Raw genomic sequence first — 20,601 nt, forward strand, 5'->3', positions numbered from 1 at the left:
GGAGCAAGTATCCAGGTAACCTTCCCCTGCCTGATACAGCGGCTCCAAAGATCAGGCATCATCTTATTGAGAGAGAAGGCACTGTGGATCACCTATTCCCCTTTCCTACATTGTTACATTTGTTTAATCTTAAACCAGTGATAGTTGATGTACAGCTGCAAATGATGAGAAACAGATCTTTATTACTTCAGGTTAGATGAATCGACTGAAATACAACTGTACGTGATCATCAAGACTAAATGTCTATAAAAGCATCCATTTAAGTAAAATGTATCAACTCAATTAAAATTCTTGTCTTATTGCAGATTACATTTTCTCTATAATTCTCTGCAATGCAGAACTTAAATCAAGAGTGCAAGACAATGTGAAGCTTCCAGGCACCACTGCCAGGGAGCTGTGTGAGTAGCATCGGAGCTGGATAACTGTGAATGGAGTGGGAGATGGACCAGGTGCCAGTGTGGTCCTGTGTCCACAATAACTGCACAAGATGTAGTATTCTTGCTGGCGTCTGTCCAGGATTCCTAACACGCCGAGCTCAGTACGGCACAGGGATTTATTTTTGGGGGAAGGAACTGCAGATGCTGGTTTAAACCGAAGATAGACACAAAACGCTGGAGTAACTCAGCGGGTCAGGCAGCATCTCTGGAGAAAAGGAATAGGTGGCGTTTTGGGTTGAGACCCTTCTTCAGACATTCTTCAGGGATTTATTGTTAGTTGGACCAGGCCCATTATCCCATACAACTGACACAACATAAACTGTGTGAATTATTTGCAGTGCGTGATGTTGAAATGGGAATTTGTAATTACAACTGTAAAATATTTGATCAGCCTCTCAGTAATACCTGAAGCACATCACAACAAATCACTCCAATGTTACTGTTCCTTCTGTAACTGGTCAACCATTATGCACACAGCAAAATCCATAACAAACAATGAAATGAATGGCTTCCAACTGCTTCAGCCATTGTTGACTAAAGAAGGAATGTTGGGTGTGAAAAGCAAACTTACAGCGCCTCAAAACTCACCTACAACACAAACAGACCGTGGTTTTAACACTGAATCTATAACACCACCTTTGACCATGCAGCACTCTGATATAGTGAGCGGCCTGGATGTGGAGAGGATGTTTCCCCTAGTGGGAGAGTCTCAGACTAGAGGTCATAGCCTCAGAATTAAAGGATGGTCCTTTAGGAAGGAGATGAGGAGGAATTTCTTTAGTCAGAGGGTGGTGAGCCTGTGAAATTATTTGCCACAGAGGCTGTGGAGACCGTCAATGGATATTTTGTAGCCAGAGATAGATAGATGTTTGATTAGTACGCATGTCAGGAGTTATGGGGAGAAGGCAGGAGAATGGGGTTAGGAGGGAGAGATAGATCAGCCATGATTGAATGGCAGAAATTTGATGGGCCAAATGGCCTAATTCTGCTCATCACATCACCTTATGATGTATGAAGGGCAGATTATTCTTAAGCTTGATGCAGTAGATTCTGAACTCTTCATCTTCTGATTGACGTTAGCACCCTAGTCCCTAATGTGAAAGAGTAGTTAAGACAGTACTGCAAATATTAGGTGTCAATTATCTTCTTGATCTTGATTTTTGCTATCATTTGCTCTGCCTATTGCATCATTGTTTCCCATGAAGAATACCTTGGCTGTTGGCTCCCAGTTCCATGAAGGCTAACTCTGATCTAATGAACATCAAGTGAAGCTGCCCCTCCACATCCTGTAGGTTAGCTCAGTTTCTTCCCCTCACCACACTCAGTCTCGGGATCCTGCTATTACACAATGTTCAGTGCAGGGCTTGTCTCCATGTTCTGCTGAGCAAGACTGCACCTCTTCTCACACGCTCATTTCAGTCAGTCTCCAAACAGCATGGAAAATAGCAATCTGCCACTAAAGTTCCTCATGCTAAACCGACGTATCTTCCAGGACAAGGGAAATAAATACAATTTCACTGGCAGGACACCTTGGTACAGAGTAAACATTGCACAGGATGGCCATCTTAGACGCAGAGTGCTGGAGTAAACTCAGCGGGTCAGGCATCATCTCTGGCAAGCGGGAATGGGTGATGTTTCGGGTCAACACCCTTCTTCAGACTGAGTCAGGGGCGAGGGAGACTAGAGATATGGACAGGTAAGGTGTGAAAAATGACAGATCAAAGGCGATGTTGATCAAGAAAAATGTAGAATGGTTCATTGTTAGCTGAGGGGAAGGTGACAATGAGTAAAATTTAATCAGGAGAAGAGTGAAGCTAATCGGAGAACTGCGAAGGGGGAGATGGAGGCAAAACATGGGTTACTTGAAGTTAGTGAAATCAATATTCATACCGCCGGGATGTAAGCTGCCCAGGCGAAGTATGCACAATACGTACAGATGCTCAAACAAATGGGCTTAAAACATTCAGTTCACCAGAGTACAGGAGGCAGTGTGTTGGCAGCAGTAAATTGACTGCCTGTATTTAAACTGCAAACGACTGCAAGGATCTCTCGACACTGGCAAACATGAATTTGGGACACAGTAACTAAAACACCTCCTCTGTAGATATATAATTGTCAGCTCTGTGAAGAATGGAAACAAATTACTGGTCAATCACTCATGACATCATTCTCAGAAACCTGAAATCAAAAGTAGTTTTCAGATGAAAAATGTGAAACTCAATCCATACCAATTTGTTTGCTTACAAAATATTTATTCCACCCTCCTGGAGTCCAGCCAGGCGACTTGGTAATACAACAAAGCTGAGGGAGCGGTCAGATGTTGCTGAACACCAATGAGGAAAAGGAGAAACAGCAAGAAAGGAGGATCTGGGCCAATTTCTGAACTTAATTTAACATCAGGCTGGATTAATTCTCCCACTTCTGATCCAACAAATATATCAGCCACGTTTCTGCAAGAATCGCAGGACATAAAACTCCACTGTATCTCCAACCTCTGAGAATCTTGAATAATGACAATCCAAACACAATATTCCAAATACCAGCCAAAGGAAACCTGTGGAGACATCCACTGATTGAAGTTGCACCAAAACATTAACACATTCGGGGAAAGGCGTGAAGAGTCACGACACCCTTTTCGACTGTGGACTCTGATTACTGAACAATGGAACAACTCGAGGGTAGTCCGGGCCACTGGAGCTGAGGAACATAAATATGCTGGCCTTCAGCTTGTTTCCTTGCTGAGCTCTCTGTGCTTCTCCTCACCAGGGGCCAGCACCAAGTTCTTCATCTGCTCGTTCTGTGCTTGAATGGAGCAACACATCCCCTCACCCAGACAAGAGCTTCCGTTGAACCCAAGCCTCCCTCCCAATATCCTTGGGACATGTCTATCTGGGAGTCTGTCGGCTTGAAGGTGAAAGCCAGAGCAGGCGGTTTCAGAGCTCAGTTGACCCGGCAGGCCCGTATCATCAACAACTGGAGGAGAATGAAGACCGGAGACATGATGAGGCCGTACCACAGGTGGGTGCTCTGCTCCACCAGCTTTTGGCATAGCAGCATCTCAAAGACAAACTTGAGGCTGAGAACAGTCAGGATCCAGAAGAGGCGCAGGATAGCCTGCCGCTTCTCACCGTACTGGAACAGGCGGATAGACACAATCATGGTGAAGTAGGTACTCAGCCCGTCTGCAGTGAACAGCGGGATGAAGACGTACCACCAGTCCAGTTGCCCCACAAAGTTGTCCACTTTCACGGCCAGTAGCATGGAGAATACCAGGAAGGCCGCCAGATGCAGCAGCATTTCAAATGTGGCAAAGCCCAGCCACTGCACCAACTCACGCAGTGAGAACAGCATTGTGGTGCCAGTGTTGCCCAGAGTGCCTCGAGTCAGTAACCACGGCTTACATCAGTGCAGCAGCAGCTCCTGGCGTTGACGTTCAGTGAACAAACTCTTCATTCAGCTTCTGGAACACAACAGAAACATGTTTTAACAGGTGGCATTCCTCTTAATAATTACATCAGATTACAACATATTCCAAAAAAAAACTGTATAGGTAGTTCTGCTAGAATTCTTGTTTCTATAACCCAAATTTGATACAACGTGCATGATAAATTAGGGAATGCCATGTGTGTTATGCGAGCCAAATTGGTAACAACATCATTGCAATCGAAAACTAGAGAACTACTTAGAAGTTTCTATGGAAACTGTCAAGCTGCAAAGAAAGCTGTTTAGGGGGAAAAAATGTTTCTATTTAACCTCCTTGGAGTAATGAGACATCACTCTCTGAAGAACACAGTTGTTACATTAACTGCAGGGTTCCATTAAAACTGACACCAATCACTTCTCTTGGCACTCGTCCAATGATACTCCATTAAACTATTCATCCAGCCATTAGTATTTGGAGCTTACAGTAATAAAACAAATGTATTCCTATTAAAAAGGATGAACAATCCTTCCTCTAGCTTCACAATTCGTATCTCTTCAATCTTTTTGTTTCATATCTCTGCTCTAATCCCTGGCCTTTGTTTTAATCACCTGCCTGTAAAATAACCCCTTGCCTGTACTCACGTATTACTTGTCTGCCCCCCCTCTTTTACAACTTTCTTCTCCCCTTCCCACCATAATCAGTCTGAAATGTCACCTATCCCTATTCTCCAGAGATGCTGCCTAACTCACTGATCTACTCCAGCACTGTGTCTTCATTAGTACGAATCCTGGGAGGCAGATTTGCTCAACAGGAACAATTGATTGGGAGGAACCGTTACTCAAGGGGATTTGGAAAATTAGAAATTATATATTAATGAAACATAGCCACTTCGAAGAGGGATTGGCCGGGGAGAACAGGAACATGTAGCCCGTGAGATGGATCCACTCTCACAAACTAGGAAATCTGCTTCAGTCCCAACAACAAAGTGAATGCAATATGGAAACATTGACATAGAAACATAGAAAATAGGTGCAGTGGGCCATTCAACAATTCAAGCCAGCACTACCATTCAATGGCTGATCATCCAGAATCAGTACCCCGTACCTGCTTTCTCCCTATATCCCTTGATTCCGTTAGCCCCAAGAGGAATATCTAACTCTCTCTTGAATACATCCAGTGAATTGGCCTCCACTGCCTTCTGTGGCAGAGAATTCCAGATTCACAACTCTCTGGGTGCAAAAGTTTTTCCTCATCTCAGTCCTAAATAGCCGACCCCTTATTCTTAAACTGTGACCCCTGGTTCTGGACTCCCCCAACATGGGAAATATTTTTCCTGCATCTAGCCTGTCCAATCCCTTAATAATTTTGTATGTTTCTATGAGATCCCCTCTCATCCCTCCAAATTCCAGTAAATCCAAGCCCAGTTGATCCATTCTTTCATCAACAGTCAGTCCCGCCGTGCCGGGAATTAACCTGGTGAACCTATGCTGCATTCCCTCAATAGCAATAACGTGCTTCCTCAAACTAGGAAACCAAAACTGCACACAATACTCCAGGTACAGTCTCACCAGGGCCCAGTACAACTGCAGTAGGACCTCCTTGCTCCTATACTCAAATCCTCTCGCTATAAAGGCCAACATGTCATTAGCTTTCTTCACTGCCTGCTGTACCTGCATGCTTACTTTCAGTGACTGATGTACAAGGACATTATCAACTTTAGTAGAAAAGTCAAGTACTGTTTGTTTAAATGCTGAGAGACAATTGTTAGCATTCAAATAAGCCTGGGTGCTTTTGCACACAAGACAATGAAGCCTAACATGTCAGGACAGAAAGTACACTGGGCCTGTACTTGCTGGAGTTTAGAAGGATGAGGGAGAACCTCATTGAAACTTACCGAATAGTGAAAGGCCTGGATAGAGTGGATATGGAGTGGATATTTCCACTAGTGGGAGAGTTCAGGACCAGAGGGCACAGCCTCAGAATAAAAGGAGGTACCTTTAGAAAGAAGAAGGGGAGGATTTTCTTTAGTCAGAATGAGATGAATCTGTGGAATTCATTGCCATGGAAGGCTGTGGAGGCCAAGTCAATGGATATTTTTAAGGCAGAGATTGACAGATTCTTGATTAGTATGGGTGTCAGGGGTTATTGGAAGAGGTAGGAGAATGGGATTGAGAGGGAAAGATAGATCAGCCATGCATGATTGACAATAGATGCAGGAGTAGGCCATTCAGCCCTTTGAGCCAGCACCGCCATTCAATGTGATCATGGCTGATCATTCACAATCAGTACCCCGTTCTTTCCTTCTCCCCATTGAATGGTGGTGTGGACTAGATGGGCCGAATGGTCTAATTCTACTCCTATAACATATGAATTTATGAAGTGCTGGAGTAATTCAGCGGATTAGGCAGCATCCATGGAGAACATGGATAGCCTCACATGTTAGTGAGCAAACAATTATGGTAGCAGCGATCTACTGGCCTTTATTGAAGAGGTTCTGAGTGCAAGGGTAAAAATATTTAATTGTAATTACATCGGGACTTAGTGAGGCGGCGTGAACATTCTGTATATTTTTTGTCTGTTTACCTAATATAGGATGTATTGACTGTAGAGATTGACCAGGCTGATTCCCAGCATGGGACGAGGAAAGACTGAGGAAGCTGGACCTGTATTCTCTAGAATGTAGAAGAATGTGAGGTGATCTCATTGAAATGTAAAGTAAAATCAGAGCAGGCTCGACACACGACACGTTCCCGACTGGGGGGGGGGGGGGGAGCCTGGATCTACAGCACCCACCGTGACAGAGACTGGTGGTTAATGTGCGACGGTCACGGCACCATGTTGAGCACAGACATTGTGGGCCGAAGGGCCTGCTCCCGTGCTGTACGTTGTATGGACCCCCCTCCCCCAGAGGCAGAGCGGAGGCGGGGCCCAGTGATCGCAACCTGCGGCCCCGGCCCAGGCCCAGCCCCACCGCGGCCTACAGTCCGACCGTGCTTACCCGGGGCCGGGCCGGGCCGGGCCGGGCCGGGCCGATCCGTCGCTCGGGGCCCAGTGATCCGCCCTCACGGCCGCTCCGCCCGGAGCCCACACGCAGCGCAGCGCAGCGCAGCGCCGCCCCGCCGGGCACGGGGAGCGGACACTCCAGTCCAGTCCAGTCGAGTACGGGGGTGCGGACAGCGCGGACACTCGGGGGCGGGGGGCGCGGTCAGTCCAGTCCAGTCCGGCCCGGGGGTGCGGACAGTTCAATCCGGTGCGCGGTAGCCGGACACTCGGCGCCGCCGGGCAGCGGGGCGTCAGTGCGCAGGCGCGTGGTGACTCGCCTCTCGCGACACCGCCCGCCGGGTGGCTGCGCATGCGCACTGGGACTGCAGGCCACGGTCAGTGGAGGGGGGGAGAGGGTGTGTGAGAGGGGGGTGATGGGTGTAGGGGTGGGGGGTGTAGGGGTGTAGGGGTGATGGGTGGGGGGTGATGGGTGTCGGGGTGGGGGGTGATGGGTGTACGGGTGGGGGGTGTACGGGTGGGGGGTGATGGGTGTAGGGGTGCGGGAGTGGTGGGTGGGGGTGGGGGTAATGGGTGTAGGGGTGATGGGTGGGGGGTGTAGGGGTGATGGGTGGGGGGTGTAGGGGTGGGGGTAATGGGTGTAGGGGTGATGGGTGGGGGGTGTAGGGGTGGGGAGGTGATGGGTGTAGGGGTGGGGGTAATGGGTGTAGGGGTGATGGGTGGGGGGTGTAGGGGTGGGGAGGTGATGGGTGTCGTGTGATATATTTTTATATATTTGATTATTGACACTAGATGGCATAGCTGGCAGCCTGCAGCAGTGGGTCTAGTTCTGTGGGTCGGTCACTGTGCTCTGCTCCTGTTTTGCAGATGGCGGTGCGGAGGCTGCTGGTGTTGTTTGGCAGCCAGACTGGCACAGCCCAGGATGTGGCTGAGCGGATCGGCAGGGAAGGAGTGCGGCGCCACTTTGTATGCAGAGTGTTGCCGCTGGACAGCTACACAATAGTGAGTAGTGGTGGCTGGCGAATGAGCTGGACAAGGCTGACCTTCACTCTCAGTGCTACCAAATATTGTTTCTCTGCTGTGATCACTGCTTGTGGTGCCATAGGGGCATGCTTACTCAAAAAATAGATTTGCCAGTATTACAGCACTTCAATAGGTGTCTGTGTGCCTGCGTATGTGTGTGTGCCTGCGCGTGTTTGCTTGCGTGCGTGTGTGTGCTTGCGTGCGTGTGCTTGCGTGCGTGTGTGTGCTTGCGTGCGTGTGTGTGTGCCTGGATTTGTGCTTGTGTGTGCCTGCGTGTGTGTGCTTGCGTGTTTGTGTGCCTGCGTGCCTGAGTGTGTGCCTGCGTGTGTGTGCGCGCGTGCCTGAGTGTGTGCCTGCGTGTGTGTGCGCGCGTGCCTGTGAAGTGCTTTGTGATCCAGGGGATGCAGACACAACAACATAGTCTGCATTTTGCAGCCGCCAGTAGCCCCAGGAGTGTTTCAGTAGATTTATACAATTGGAGTGTTGCGCTTCTCGTAACACAGGAAATCCAGTGGCCAACTTGTACACGGCATGATCCCATCAACAGCAATGAGCTAATAACTCTCCAAGATAGCCACCAAAAAACAAACGCCAGACACTGGAAATGATCAGTTCAGGCAGCATCTGTGAAGAGAGAAATATACCAAAGGCCTTTCATCAGAACTGTCTGATTTGACCCATTCCTTGTGTTGGATTTATCCTGGTTAAATAATGGGAATATAGAGCCACTGACTTTATTTTCTACCTGAAGTTCCATTTCCAACTCATTGCTTTCATTCCTATCGCTTGATGGAGCTGAACTAATGTGTTTGTGATCTTGGCATCTTGTTTGCCCATCAGTGGAGCCTCCGACCACATACCCACACCACCATCATCGCTTCCAGCTTCACTGCCATAAACATTTGCAAACCCATCCACACTTTTGTTATCTCCAGATTCTCCATAACAACAGAAACCGCTGGAGATACCTGACATTCCAGTCAGCAGCTGTGAAGGTCGTTGAGCAGATGCTCGGTTTCTCTCTCTCTCTCGGACGCTGCCCGACCTGACGAGTATCTCCAACGGTTTCTTTTGGTGTTTCAGATTTCCAGCTCCTGCATTAATTTGCTTCCTGTTCACTGTTCCAAGCATCCCTGACTATCTGCCACCCTCCACTCTCCCTCAACTCAACCTCACCAAATCTCTGCTGATCTTTCCTAACTCCCATTCATCAGCCCAGCCCTTGCTGACCAATCTTGCCACAATATCCAGCAATGATTATAATTTAAAATTCCCAGTCTCACTCCCCCTCTCTTTGCCATCTCATTCTGCCTCGTCCTTCCATTTATGGCCTATTGCACCTCACTATCATAGAGTCTTAGAGTGGAGACAGCCCCTTCAGCCTAACTTGCCCACACCAGCCAACATGCCCCATCTACACCGGTCCCACCTGCCTCCGCTTGGTCCATATCCCTCTAAACCTGTCCTGTCCATGTACCTATCTAATTATTTCTTAAACATGCACATGTTTCTATCGATGGCCTGTCCTTCAGTGACTGCAGCCTGAGGCTCTGGATGGATCGCTCCTCTCCCACCTCCTTCACAATCCCTTACACCAGTGACTTGAAGCTCTAAGTTTCTTGCCTCTTATATTAATAGCTTTAAATTATATCTGCTCCTGCGTCTGGGAATGCCTTGGATTTTGTTAAAGCACCATATAAACAGGATGATCATTGTTCGTGCCCGTATTACAAATATAATAGACCCCACCGCAATAGGACACTGGCTGCATAATCACAGAGGAGTTTGGTGGTTCTTTAGTGATTGTACAGCAGCTGTAAATGGATTGCCTTTGTGTGCTCTCGTTTTGAGTGTGATGTTGTGAAGAAAGCGAATGGTATGTTGGCATTCATAGCAAGAGGATTTGAGTTTAGGAGCAGGGAGGTTCTGCTGCAGTTGTACAGGGCCTTGGTGAGACCGCACCTGGAGTATTGTGTGCAGTTTTGGTCTCCTAACCTGAGGAAAGACGTTCTTGCCTTAGAGGGAGTACAGAGAAGGTTCACCAGATTGATCCCTGGGATGGCGGGACTTTCATATGAGGAAAGACTGGATAGACTGGGCTTGTACTCGCTGGAATTTAGAAGACTGAGGGGGGATCTTATAGAAACATATAAAATTCTTAAGGGGTTGGAGAGGCTAGATGCGGGAAGATTGTTCCCGATGTTGGGGGAGTCCAGAACCAGGGGTCACAGCTTAAGGATAAGGGGGAAGTCTTTTAGGACCGAGATGAGAAAACATTTCTTCACACACAGAGTGGTGAGTCTGTGGAATTCTCTGCCACAGAAGGTAGTTGAGGCCAGTTCATTGGCTATATTTAAGAGGGAGTTAGATGTGGCCCTTTTTGCTAAAGGGATCAGGGGGTATGGAGAGAAGGCAGGTACAGGCTACTGAGCTGGATGATCAGCCATAATAATAATAATACATTTTATTTATATAGCGCTTTTCATATACTCAAAGACGCTTTACAGAGATTTTGAGAACATAGGGGAAATGAATAAATAGATAAATAAGTAAATAAATAAATGAACAGAGAAAGGAGACAGAAGGTGAGGTGACCTTCAGTGGTTGAAGGCAGTACTGAACAGGTGAGACTTCAGCGATGTTTTGAATGTGGTGAGTGTGGGGGAGTCTCTAACGGCTTGGGGTAGTGAGTTCCATAGGGTGGGAGCAGCGATGGAGAAAGCCCTGTCCCCCCAGGATCTGAGTTTAGTCCGGATGTGTGGGGATAGGAGATTGGCAGCGGCAGAGCGGAGGGTGCAGGTGGGAGTGTGCCTGTGGAGGAGGTCGGTCAGGTAGGATGGGGCCAGGTTATGGAGGGCTTTGTAGGTTATGAGGAGGATTTTGTACTGGATTCTCTGGGGGATGGGGAGCCAGTGGAGTTTATAAAGGACGGGGGTGATATGGTCACGGATCGAGGTGTGTGTGAGTAGACGGCAGCGGAGTTTTGAATGTATTGAAGTTTATTGATGATTTTTGAGGGTGCGCCATAGAGGAGGCTGTTGCAGTAGTCCAGACGGGAGGTGATGAAGGCGTGGATGAGGGTTTCTGCAGCTGTGGAGGAGAGGGATGGACGGAGACGGGCAATGTTTTTGAGGTGGAAGAAGGCTGTCTTTGTGATGTGTTTGTCGAAGGAGAGGGTTTGATCAAGGATGATTCCAAGATTCCGGATGTGAGGTGAGGTGGATACTGGGAGACCATCAATGTTGAGGATGAAGTTTTGGGTGGATTTGGTGAGCATTTTTGGACCAATGATAATGATTTCAGATTTGTTGCAATTGAGTTTGATCATATTAAATGGCGGTGCAGGCTCGAAGGGCCGAATGGCCTACTCCTGCACCTATTTTCTATGTTTCTATGTCTATGTTTCTATGTTGTGACAATCTCCTTGCCCTCAGGCTGACCTGATCCAGGAGTCTCTGGTGGTGTTTGTGTGTTCCACCACCGGCCAGGGTGAAGCTCCGGACAACATGAAGGTACAGTGACATCAGCCTGAGCCACCTCGTGCCACTGCTGCGCCTAAGGTTGCCAACTTCCTCACTCCCAAATACGGGACAAGGTGACGTCACGTGAGCTCGCCCAGCCAGCGGCCACGTGCTCCTGTTCCACCAATGGCGGCCGCCCGGGCCGGGAGGCGGGTTGCGTAGCAGCCGGGGCGGTGACGTCACCCTTTGTCCCATATTTGGGAGGAAGTTGGCAACCCTACTAATACGGGACAAGGGCGGTCCTGTACGGGACAAACTAATGTAGCCCAAAATACGGGATTCCTGGCTAATACGGGACAGTTGGCAACCTTAGCTGCGCCTGTATTCGTTAGCAGCAGGGAAACAGACCCCTGCAGCACACCAGTGCAGGGTTTATCCCCCGCAGCACACCAGTGCAGGCAGCGCACCCGCGCAGGCAGCACACCAGCGCAGGGTTTATTCCCTGCAGCGCACCAGTGCCGGGTTTATTCCCTGCAGTGCACCAGTGCAGGTTTTATTAAAATGTTGCTGATGAAGCAGTTCCAACATTGGACATTAATTTGGATGAAATAAACGGTGAATAATCCTGGAGTTGCTCATCTTGCGTGTGCCCTGCTGCGATCTGTGACAGTGTCTGGGTCCAGTGGGTTGCAATGCCTATCCGTGTCACTAGGTGAGATGGGAAATAAATTATTCAGTGCTGGTGCAATTCGGAGCACGGGAGCTGGTCAGAGTCCCCACGCATCTAGACACGTGAAAGTTGCTGAGTTGCTGACTTTGTATCGCTGCATGTTTGGCCAATGTTTACAATCCTTCATCTTCAGCTGGTCTTGGCCTGTGGTCCACTGTTGCTCAGCCTCTTTCCTCTCCGACCTCTGCTCCTGTTGATTGCCCCTCACCTCACCTCTCCATCGTACCCTGCTTCCTGGCCACAGCACCCTGTCTTTCCTCCCTCCTCTTCACCCAACATGACCTTGTTCCAACCCCTGCACCCTCCTGGCTTGTCTCCCATCCCCCACGACTGACTTACCTTACACTCCCTCTCCCTGGACTACTCCTGCCTTGCCCTCTCACCTGCACTGCTCCTATTTGCCCTCTCACCTGCACTGCTCCTATTTGCCCTCTCACCTGGACTGCTCCTATTTGCCCTCTCACCTGGACTGCTCCTATTTGCCCTCTCAGCTGCACTGCTCCTGGCTTGCCCTCTCACCTCCTAACCTCTGTCCACTCTGCCCTCCTCCACCACCATACTTCCTGCTCTCCCTTCAAACTCTCAGACAGGATGAGCAGCTGCCCTCTCACCTTTTTCTGCCTCCTCACTCCTTCCCTTGAACCCCATGTGTACTGAGTCGGTATGGTTCTTGTTACGTCACCCTGTGCTGCCCTATCCCTTCCCTGATTCATGTTGACTCTCATGTTTCCTTCAGAGGTTCTGGCGGTTCATCTTCCGACGTAATCTTCCTGCTGCCTCTCTCTCCGTGGTGAACAGCGCTGTCCTCGGTCTCGGAGATTCCTCCTACCCCAAGTGAGTGGAGCAATGAACCTGGAGCGAGCGGGTTTCATAGAAATATAGAAACAGAAAATAGGTGCAGGAGGAGGCCATTCGGCCCTTCGAGCCAGCACTGCAATTCATTGTGATCATTGCTGATCATCCACAATCAGTAACCCGTGCCTGCCTTCTCCCCATACCCCTTGATTCCACAAGCCCCTAGAGCTCTATCTAACTCTCTTTTAAATTCATCCAGTGAATTGGCCTCCACTGACTTCTGTGGCAGAGAATTCCACAAATTCACAACTCTCTGGGTGAAAATGTTTTTTCTCACCTCAGTTTTGAATGGCCTCCCCTTTATTCTTAGACTGTGGCCCCTGGTTCTGGACTCCCAACATTGGGAACATTTTTCCTGCATCTAGCTTGTCCAGTTCTTTTATAATTTTATACATCTCGATCAGATCCCCTCTCATCCTTCTAAACCCCATTGAATACAAGCCCAGTTTTTCCAATCTTTCCTCATCATGTGATCATGTTCGTAGACAATGATGAGTGACACAGAGATTCTGTACAGTTGTTTATTTTGTCTCTCAGTAGCATCATTGTATTTTGTCCACATATTGTTCTGGGTGTTGTGAGGTGTGTTGTTCACCAGTGGCACATGGCCCACATTGGTGACACGTATTTGTGAAAGATCCAGTGTGGCATTTTGTGCAGAGATATCCCACAAAGTATTTAACCGTTGACAATTGTTATTGGAAAATACCCTAAACATCATTTAGTATAAGAAAATAACTGCAGATGCTGGTACAAATCGAAGGTATTTATTTCACAAAATGCTGGAGTAACTCAGCAGGTCAGGCAGCATCTCAGGAGAGAAGGAATGGGTGACGTTTCGGGTCGAGACCCTAAACATCATTTGATCATTCCTGATGAAGCTGGAATTATTTAACATAATGTGACAGTGCTGTGGAATCAGTTGGGGTTTTAAAATGAGGAGCAGGAAATTCTGGAAATACTCAGCAGGTCAGGCAGGCTGAGTCTGTGGACATGAAACACAGCTGATGTGTTCACTGTGGACCTTTCTGTGTTGGGATAATTTTTTTTAATGATTGCGTTTCCAAATTGATGAACTTTTTCTGAATTAAAGGTTTAACTTCATTGCCAAGAAGCTGAGTAAGCGTTTGGCACAGCTGGGGTGTAAGAGTCTGCTGCCCCTGGGTCTGGCGGACGACCAGCATGATCTGGGGTAAGAGCCCTCTCTGCATCTCCCTTCAACACCTTTCTCAAATGCTTCGGTTGATTAACAGCACAATGAGACCGACACACACCCGTGACAATGGAGCTACTAAATCCAAGCTGATGTTGTTTCTCAAGGTATTGAATATGTGGAACTAATTGTCACCGGCTGCTGTGGAAGCCAAGACATTGGGTATTATTAAAGTGGGGATTGACAGGTTCTTGATTAGGAGCAGCATCAAAAGTTACAGGGAGAAGGCGGGAGAATGGGGGTGAGAAAGTAAAACAGATCAGCCTTGATCGAATGTCAGAGTAGACTCAATGGGCCGAATGGCCAGTTTCTGCTCCTATGTCTTTTCAAGATTTCAAGATCGATTTATTGTCACGTGTACCAATTAAGGTACAATAGACAATAGGTGCAGGAGTAGGCCATTCGGCCCTTTGAGCCATACAGTAAAATTTGAGTTACCATACAGCCATATTAAGTGAAAAGCAACAAGACACACAACCACATAAAGCAAAATTTAATAATAAAACAAGACACACAGCCACATAAAACAAACCAAGAAATACTAAAACATACTTTGAACACATACTTAAAATATTTAAAAATCAGTAGAAAAGCCGGACAGACCGCTGGTACGGCAGCCTCTGTGGTAGCACCACCGGATGTCTGTTGGTCCTAGATCAGACATCTATACGGTAACGTGGTGTGCTGTGGACAGTTCTGACTCCCTGCTTGAGGAAGGGTGCCAATAAACTGAACAGGGTGCAATAACAATTTACGAAGGTGGTTTCTAGTCTGAAGGGTTTGAGGATAACTAGAGGCTGGATATGTCGAGGGTTGTTTTGTCTGAAGTGTGGGTGGCTGAGGGCTGACCTCATGGGGTCAAAGCCCCTGCTGAACATATGGTTAATGTCTGGGGCTCTGCCCCGTCACCCTCCCCAAACCATGCTGACCATCCCTGAACTGCCTCTCTCTGCAAATGTATCCCACCCCTCACAATCCCCTCCAGGAAGCTGCCTCCACAGATGTCAGGCTCACTGGTCTACAGTTCCCAGGCTTTGCCTTGCATCCCTTCTTAAATAGAGGCACGTTAGCCAGCGTCCAGTGCCTCACCTGTGTCTGATGATCATATATCTCAGGGAGTAGGACTGTTTTAGTGTTAGTGATCCCACATTGGAACAGGCCCTTCAGTCCACTGAGTCCATGCCGACTAATCATCACCGTACACCAGTTCTATCCGACACACCAGGGCTAATTAACCTACAAACCTGCTCGTCTTTGGAATGTGGGAGGAAACCATATAACCATATAACCATATAACAATTACAGCACGGAAACAGGCCCGTTCGGCCCTACCAGTCCACGCCGACCACTTTCTCTGACCTAGTCTCATCTACCTGCTCTCAGGCCATAACCCTCCAATCCCCTCCCATCCATATACCTATCCAATTTATTCTTAAATAATAAAATCGAGCCTGCATCGAAACCACATGCAGTCACAGGGAGAACATGCAAACTCCATACGGACAGCACACGTGGTCAGGATGGAACCCGGGTCTCTGGCGCTGTGAGGTAGTAAGTGTATAGTGTGTAAACAAAGCTGCCCTCACACAGTAAGGAAACTGAAGTTCTTCAAAATCTAACATTGCTACAAAAACCTTGAACTTTGCATCCTTGAATGATTAGACACGTGCATGGATCGGGCAGGTTTAGAGGGATATGGGACAAACGCAGGCAGGTGGGACTAGTGTAGCTGGGACGTGTGGGCAAGTGGGCCGAAGGGCCTGTTTCCACTCTCTGACTCTATGATTCCTGCTAACAGATGAGTCTCAAGGACCATTATAGTGCATGCATTATCTGTTATATTCAGTTACAGGCAGCAACCCATCAGTGTTTGTCTCGTTGCTGACTGCAGCTCGCCCCACATTAATCTCCATGTATTCTGGAATGTGGCCATCATCTGGCATGGTGACAATAACTGAGCGATGTAGCAAAGCTAATGTCCCTGTCCCTGCCCACCCAGACCAGATGCCGTCATCGATCCCTGGCTAAAAGACTTCTGGGTGCTCGCTTTACGAATCTACCCTCTGCCATCAGGGTTAGCCGTGCTTGGAGATGATGTCATGTGAGTACAGGGAGGGGGCAGAGCGGGGGGAGGGGCAGAGTGGGGGGAGGGGCAGAGTGGGGGGAGGGGCGGAGTGGGGGGAGGGGGCAGAGCGGGGGGAGGGGCAGAGTGGGGGGAGGGGCGGATTGGGGGGAGGGGGCAGAGCGGGGGGAGGGGGCAGAGGAGGGGGGAGGGGCAGAGCAGGGGTGGGAGGGGGCAGAACGGGGGAAGGGGCAGACCGGAGGGGAGGGGCAGACCGGAGGGGAGGGAAGGGGCAGACTGGGGGGGGGGGGGGGGGGGGGGGGAGGGGGGGGCAGTGAGGGGGGGGCAGTGCGGGGGGGGAAGGGGCGGAGCAGGGGGGAGCAGAGCGGGGGAGGGGGCAGGGGGTGGGGGAGGGGGCAGATCTGGAGGGGGCAGAGCGGGGGGGAGGGGCAGATTGGGAGGGGCAGATTGGGAGGGGGGCATTGGTGGTCTCTGTTGCAGAGTAACAGGAGAGCAAGGGTGGAATAAGGAGGAAACCGTATGGTTGTTCAGATCTTCTCCAATTGTGGACCCCCCTCTTTGTTGTGTCACACAGTGCCAGATGGATACAGTTGTGTAAAACCAGCCTTGTTGCTCTGCAGAGGTAGCAGATACAAAGATCTGCAGATAATGGTTAATGTACCAAAGGACACAAAATGCTGGGGTAACTCAGCAGGTCAGGCAGTATCTCCGGAGAACAAGGATAGATGACATTGTCTGAAGAAGGGTCTCGAACTGAAACGTCACCTATCCATGTTCTCCACAGATGCTGCCTGACCCGCTGAGTTACTCCAGCACTCTGTGCCCTTTAATGTCGTCCTCCACATGTACGGCCCATGTGATCTACACTTGATTCAAGTCTAAACATTCGCCTTGTTCGGAAACACAAAGTGTTTGCTGGAATGTAATGGTTGTGAATCCTTAGCCTGCAATCCCTAGGTGCCAGTGAGTGATGGGAGAGGGCTGTACATGAGAGACGTGTGGGTCCCAAAACACAGCTGCAATGACAACGTGGAGGTAGATCCGTGAGACATGTCGTGAAGGGAGCTGGGAATGGTGGCGTGTTGGCGATCAGTGGATGAGCAGGTTTCCCTTGGTGTGCGTTGGCTTGAGGTTGGAGATCCATCTGTCAGCACAGTGGCTGAACGGGCAGCTCAGCCCACACATGGGAGGAACCACTACCCACCTGTAACACAGCAAGAGCTGGCCGTGGGTGGGGGTCCCTGCCTGGCACACCTGTGGGGGTCACCTCAGAACCCACACTCTACCGTCATGGCCAGGATGCTGGACGTGTGGAAACCATCACTTTGACTTTGATACAGATGCAGAAGGTGATGCATTCAGTAAGGAGATGGTCAGAGTGATTTGGCTTGCCATGGTGTGAGCAGCTTCCTGGGCTCTTGGTTTCATCACTCCCCCCTCAGGGTTGTGTATTTGGTCACAGAGACTAAAACCATTATGAGTTTGTGTGTTTCAGGTCTGGAGCCTTTGAATGAAGGTACTTTATGTAACATCTAAATTCATGTGCAGATTGCCATCGAAGTACAGCTTGCAGTTTGAGGGGGATGCCAGCCACGGTGTTGCGGTGGGACCGTACGTGACCAACAAACACGCGACAGGCCCTCCCTCCTCACTCCACCCGTTCCCCGCACGGATGGTCACCAACGACAGGGTCACCGACAAAAGCCACTTCCAGGACGTGCGGCTCATCACCTTCGATGTCACGGACTCCGGCATCCAGTAAGAAACGGCTGCTCCCGTCTCCAAACCAGGCAAACTCACTTTAAATAGTCTGTGGTGACTAAACTGGGCAGAGGCCGGAGTACCTGGCCTGTCCCGGAGTATCTGGCCGGTCAGTTTTGTGCCTTCTCTCTGATTGAACCTTTCCTTCTGACCTGCAGATATTCAGCAGGGGACGTGGCAATGATCGAACCTCGAAACCCAGCGGACAGTGTGGAGCGGTTCTGTCAGCTCTTCCGTCTCAATCCACACAAAACCTTTACCCTGAAGCCCAATGATCCAGGTTGGATATTTTAGCGACCGATTGTTGCTTTTGAATATGTGTTAAAAGAAAATGTATTCACAGAATCAGAGACACTGTACGATGCAGAGGGTGGTGATTGTGTGGTCACTCTGTGTGGTCACTCTGTGCGGTCACTCTGTGTGGTCACTCTACGGTCATTGTGCGATCACTCTGTGATCACTCTGTGCAGTCACTCTGCTGACCACAGACACTGCAATGCAGAGGGAGGTGATTGTGCGGTCACTCTGTGCAGTCACTCTGCTGGCCATAGACACTGTACGATGCAGAGGGTGGTGATTGTGTGGTCACTCTGTGCGGTCACTCTGTGCGGTCACTCTGTGCAGTCACTCTGTGCTGACCACAGACACTGCAATGCAGAAGGAGGTGATTGTGCGGTCACTCTGTGCAGTCACTCTGCTGGCCATAGACACTGTACGATGCAGAGGGAGGTGATTGTGCGGTCACTCTGTGCTGACCACAGACACCAATGCAGAGGGAGGTGATTGTGCGGTCACTCTGTGTGGTCACTCTGTGCAGTCATTCTGTGCTGGCCATAGACACTACGATGCAGAGGGTGGTGACTGTGCGGTCACTGTGCGGTCACTCTGTGCTGACCACAGACACTGTACAATGTAGAGGTTGGTGATTGTGCGGTCACTCTGTGTGGTCACTCTGTGCAGTCACTCTGTGCGGTCACTCTGTGCTGACCACAGACACTGCAATGCAGAGGGAGGTGATTGTGCGGTCACTCTGTGCGGTCACTCTGTGCGGTCACTCTGTGCGGTCACTCTGTGCGGTCACTCTGTGCGGTCACTCTGTGCGGTCACTCTGTGCTGACCACAGACACTGTACAATGTAGAGGTTGGTGATTGTGCGGTCACTCTGTGTGGTCACTCTGTGCAATCACTCTGTGTGGTCACTCTGTGCGGTCACTCTGCTGGCCATAGACACTACGATGCAGAGGGTGGTGATTGTGCGGTCACTCTGTGTGGTCACTCTGTGCGGTCACTCTGTGCTGACCACAGACACTGTACAATGTAGAGGTTGGTGATTGTGCGGTCACTCTGTGCTGACCATAGACACTGTACGATGCAGAGGGAGGTGATTGTGCGGTCACTCTGTGCTGGCTGAGCTAAGCCGTGAGTTTCACATACTCTCCACCTGGGTGAACATTCTGTTCTTCACTTTATCGTCCTCCATCAATTATTTAAAATCTCACCAATGGTCGAGGCCAATGTGGGACGGAGAGACTGACACAGGATGGCAGAGGGAACTTGCTGGAATAATGTTACTGACAGTGCACCCCATGCCATGTATCATGGACCTGTCCATTGGACACGTCAGTGTAGTTAGGCGTCCATGTTGTGAACATTGGGGTGAGGGGAGGCAGGAATGTTGGATTACTTGCCCTGCCAGTGCATGTCGGCACTTCAGGGATGATGCTGATGGGACTTGTGATGTGAGGTGCCCACTGTAGGTGATCACCGTGTCACAGTGTGCAGGGGTGAAGGCATTACTTCTCAGTGGATCAAGCGTTTGTGCCAAGTTTGAGGCCTCCATCTTTTATCCTGACGTATCTACAGCCACACAGAAATGTGGTGAGGTTTTATATTTGCTGTCATGAGTGCTTGGCAGTGTAAGTTACTGTGTGGACACCAGTGCTTGGCAGTGTAAGTTACTGTGTGGACACCAGTGCTTGGCTGTGTAGGTTACTGTGTGGACTAGTGCTTGGCTGTGTAGGTTACTGTGTGGACTAGTGCTTGGCTGTGTAGGTTATTGTGTGGACTAGTGCTTGGCTGTGTAGGTTACTGTGTGGACTAGTGCTTGGCTGTGTAGGTTACTGTGTGGACTAGTGCTTGGCTGTGTAGGTTATTGTGTGGACTAGTGCTTGGCAGTGTAGGTTACTGGGGTGGACACTAGTGCTTGGCTGTGTAGGTTATTGTGTAGACACTAGTTATTGCCTTGGGCTGTTTTCTTGAGAAGATGATGAGGATCCAAACTAATTGCTATGACACTTGCTCCCAATATTTGAGTACACATAGTACACATCCAGCCTCTTGCTGTGGCTGCCATTCTGGAGATTGATGATCTTCTCCTGGCCATTCTGCTGGATGCTGATGCTGACCTTGTACTGACAGGAGGACTCTGCATGTACTCCGTTGTCTAACGCATGGAGACATACGATGTGCTTCCCCTGTGGTGTCTGCATGCCCAGAGCCGCTGGATGTGGGACAGGTTGAGTAACCCCACCTCCATCTTCCCTCCCATCCCTCGGCTTCCCACACGCTTCCGAACATCAACTTCCCAACCTCTCCACTGCAAATAAGTGGCAGC

At 49.4% G+C, this 20,601-nt stretch overlaps 2 protein-coding genes across 4 annotated transcripts in view; one reads left to right on the top strand and one right to left on the bottom strand.

The window, feature by feature from the left end:
- Positions 1 to 225: 225 nt before the first annotated feature.
- On the bottom strand, positions 226 to 7,174 carry tmem203 (transmembrane protein 203). Of its 3 annotated transcripts, none has more exons than XM_078426127.1 (2): positions 6,860 to 7,174; positions 226 to 3,897 (listed from the first exon to the last, which is right to left on the bottom strand). In XM_078426127.1, exon 2 carries the CDS (start codon positions 3,786 to 3,788, stop codon positions 3,378 to 3,380), a length of 411 nt encoding a protein of 136 aa, XP_078282253.1. In that variant the 5' UTR covers positions 3,789 to 3,897; positions 6,860 to 7,174; the 3' UTR covers positions 226 to 3,377. The 3 variants fall into 3 exon arrangements, with proteins under 3 accessions (XP_078282253.1, XP_078282254.1, XP_078282255.1); XM_078426128.1 differs by lacking the exon at positions 6,860 to 7,174 and adding an exon at positions 6,655 to 6,843; XM_078426129.1 differs by lacking the exon at positions 6,860 to 7,174 and adding an exon at positions 6,445 to 6,512.
- Positions 7,175 to 7,214: 40 nt separating this feature from the next.
- ndor1 (NADPH dependent diflavin oxidoreductase 1) overlaps positions 7,215 to 20,601 on the top strand; it is a 27,485-nt gene continuing 14,098 nt past the window's right edge. Inside the window, exons 1-8 of the mRNA XM_078426088.1 lie at positions 7,215 to 7,238; positions 7,729 to 7,863; positions 11,319 to 11,396; positions 12,812 to 12,909; positions 14,024 to 14,122; positions 16,143 to 16,244; positions 17,775 to 17,984; positions 18,146 to 18,267. Coding sequence (XP_078282214.1) covers positions 7,729 to 7,863; positions 11,319 to 11,396; positions 12,812 to 12,909; positions 14,024 to 14,122; positions 16,143 to 16,244; positions 17,775 to 17,984; positions 18,146 to 18,267 — 844 coding nt within the window. The 5' untranslated portion in view covers positions 7,215 to 7,238. The remainder of the gene's footprint in view (positions 7,239 to 7,728; positions 7,864 to 11,318; positions 11,397 to 12,811; positions 12,910 to 14,023; positions 14,123 to 16,142; positions 16,245 to 17,774; positions 17,985 to 18,145; positions 18,268 to 20,601) is intronic.

The sequence above is a fragment of the Rhinoraja longicauda genome, chromosome 31 (genome assembly GCF_053455715.1).
Source record: "Rhinoraja longicauda isolate Sanriku21f chromosome 31, sRhiLon1.1, whole genome shotgun sequence".
NCBI classification, from domain to species: domain Eukaryota; kingdom Metazoa; phylum Chordata; class Chondrichthyes; order Rajiformes; family Arhynchobatidae; genus Rhinoraja; species Rhinoraja longicauda.

Coding starts and splice junctions, on each gene's coding strand:
- tmem203 (XM_078426127.1), bottom strand. CDS start 3,788: ATGCTGTTCTCACTGCGTGAGTTGGTGCAGTGGCTGGGCTTTGCCACA.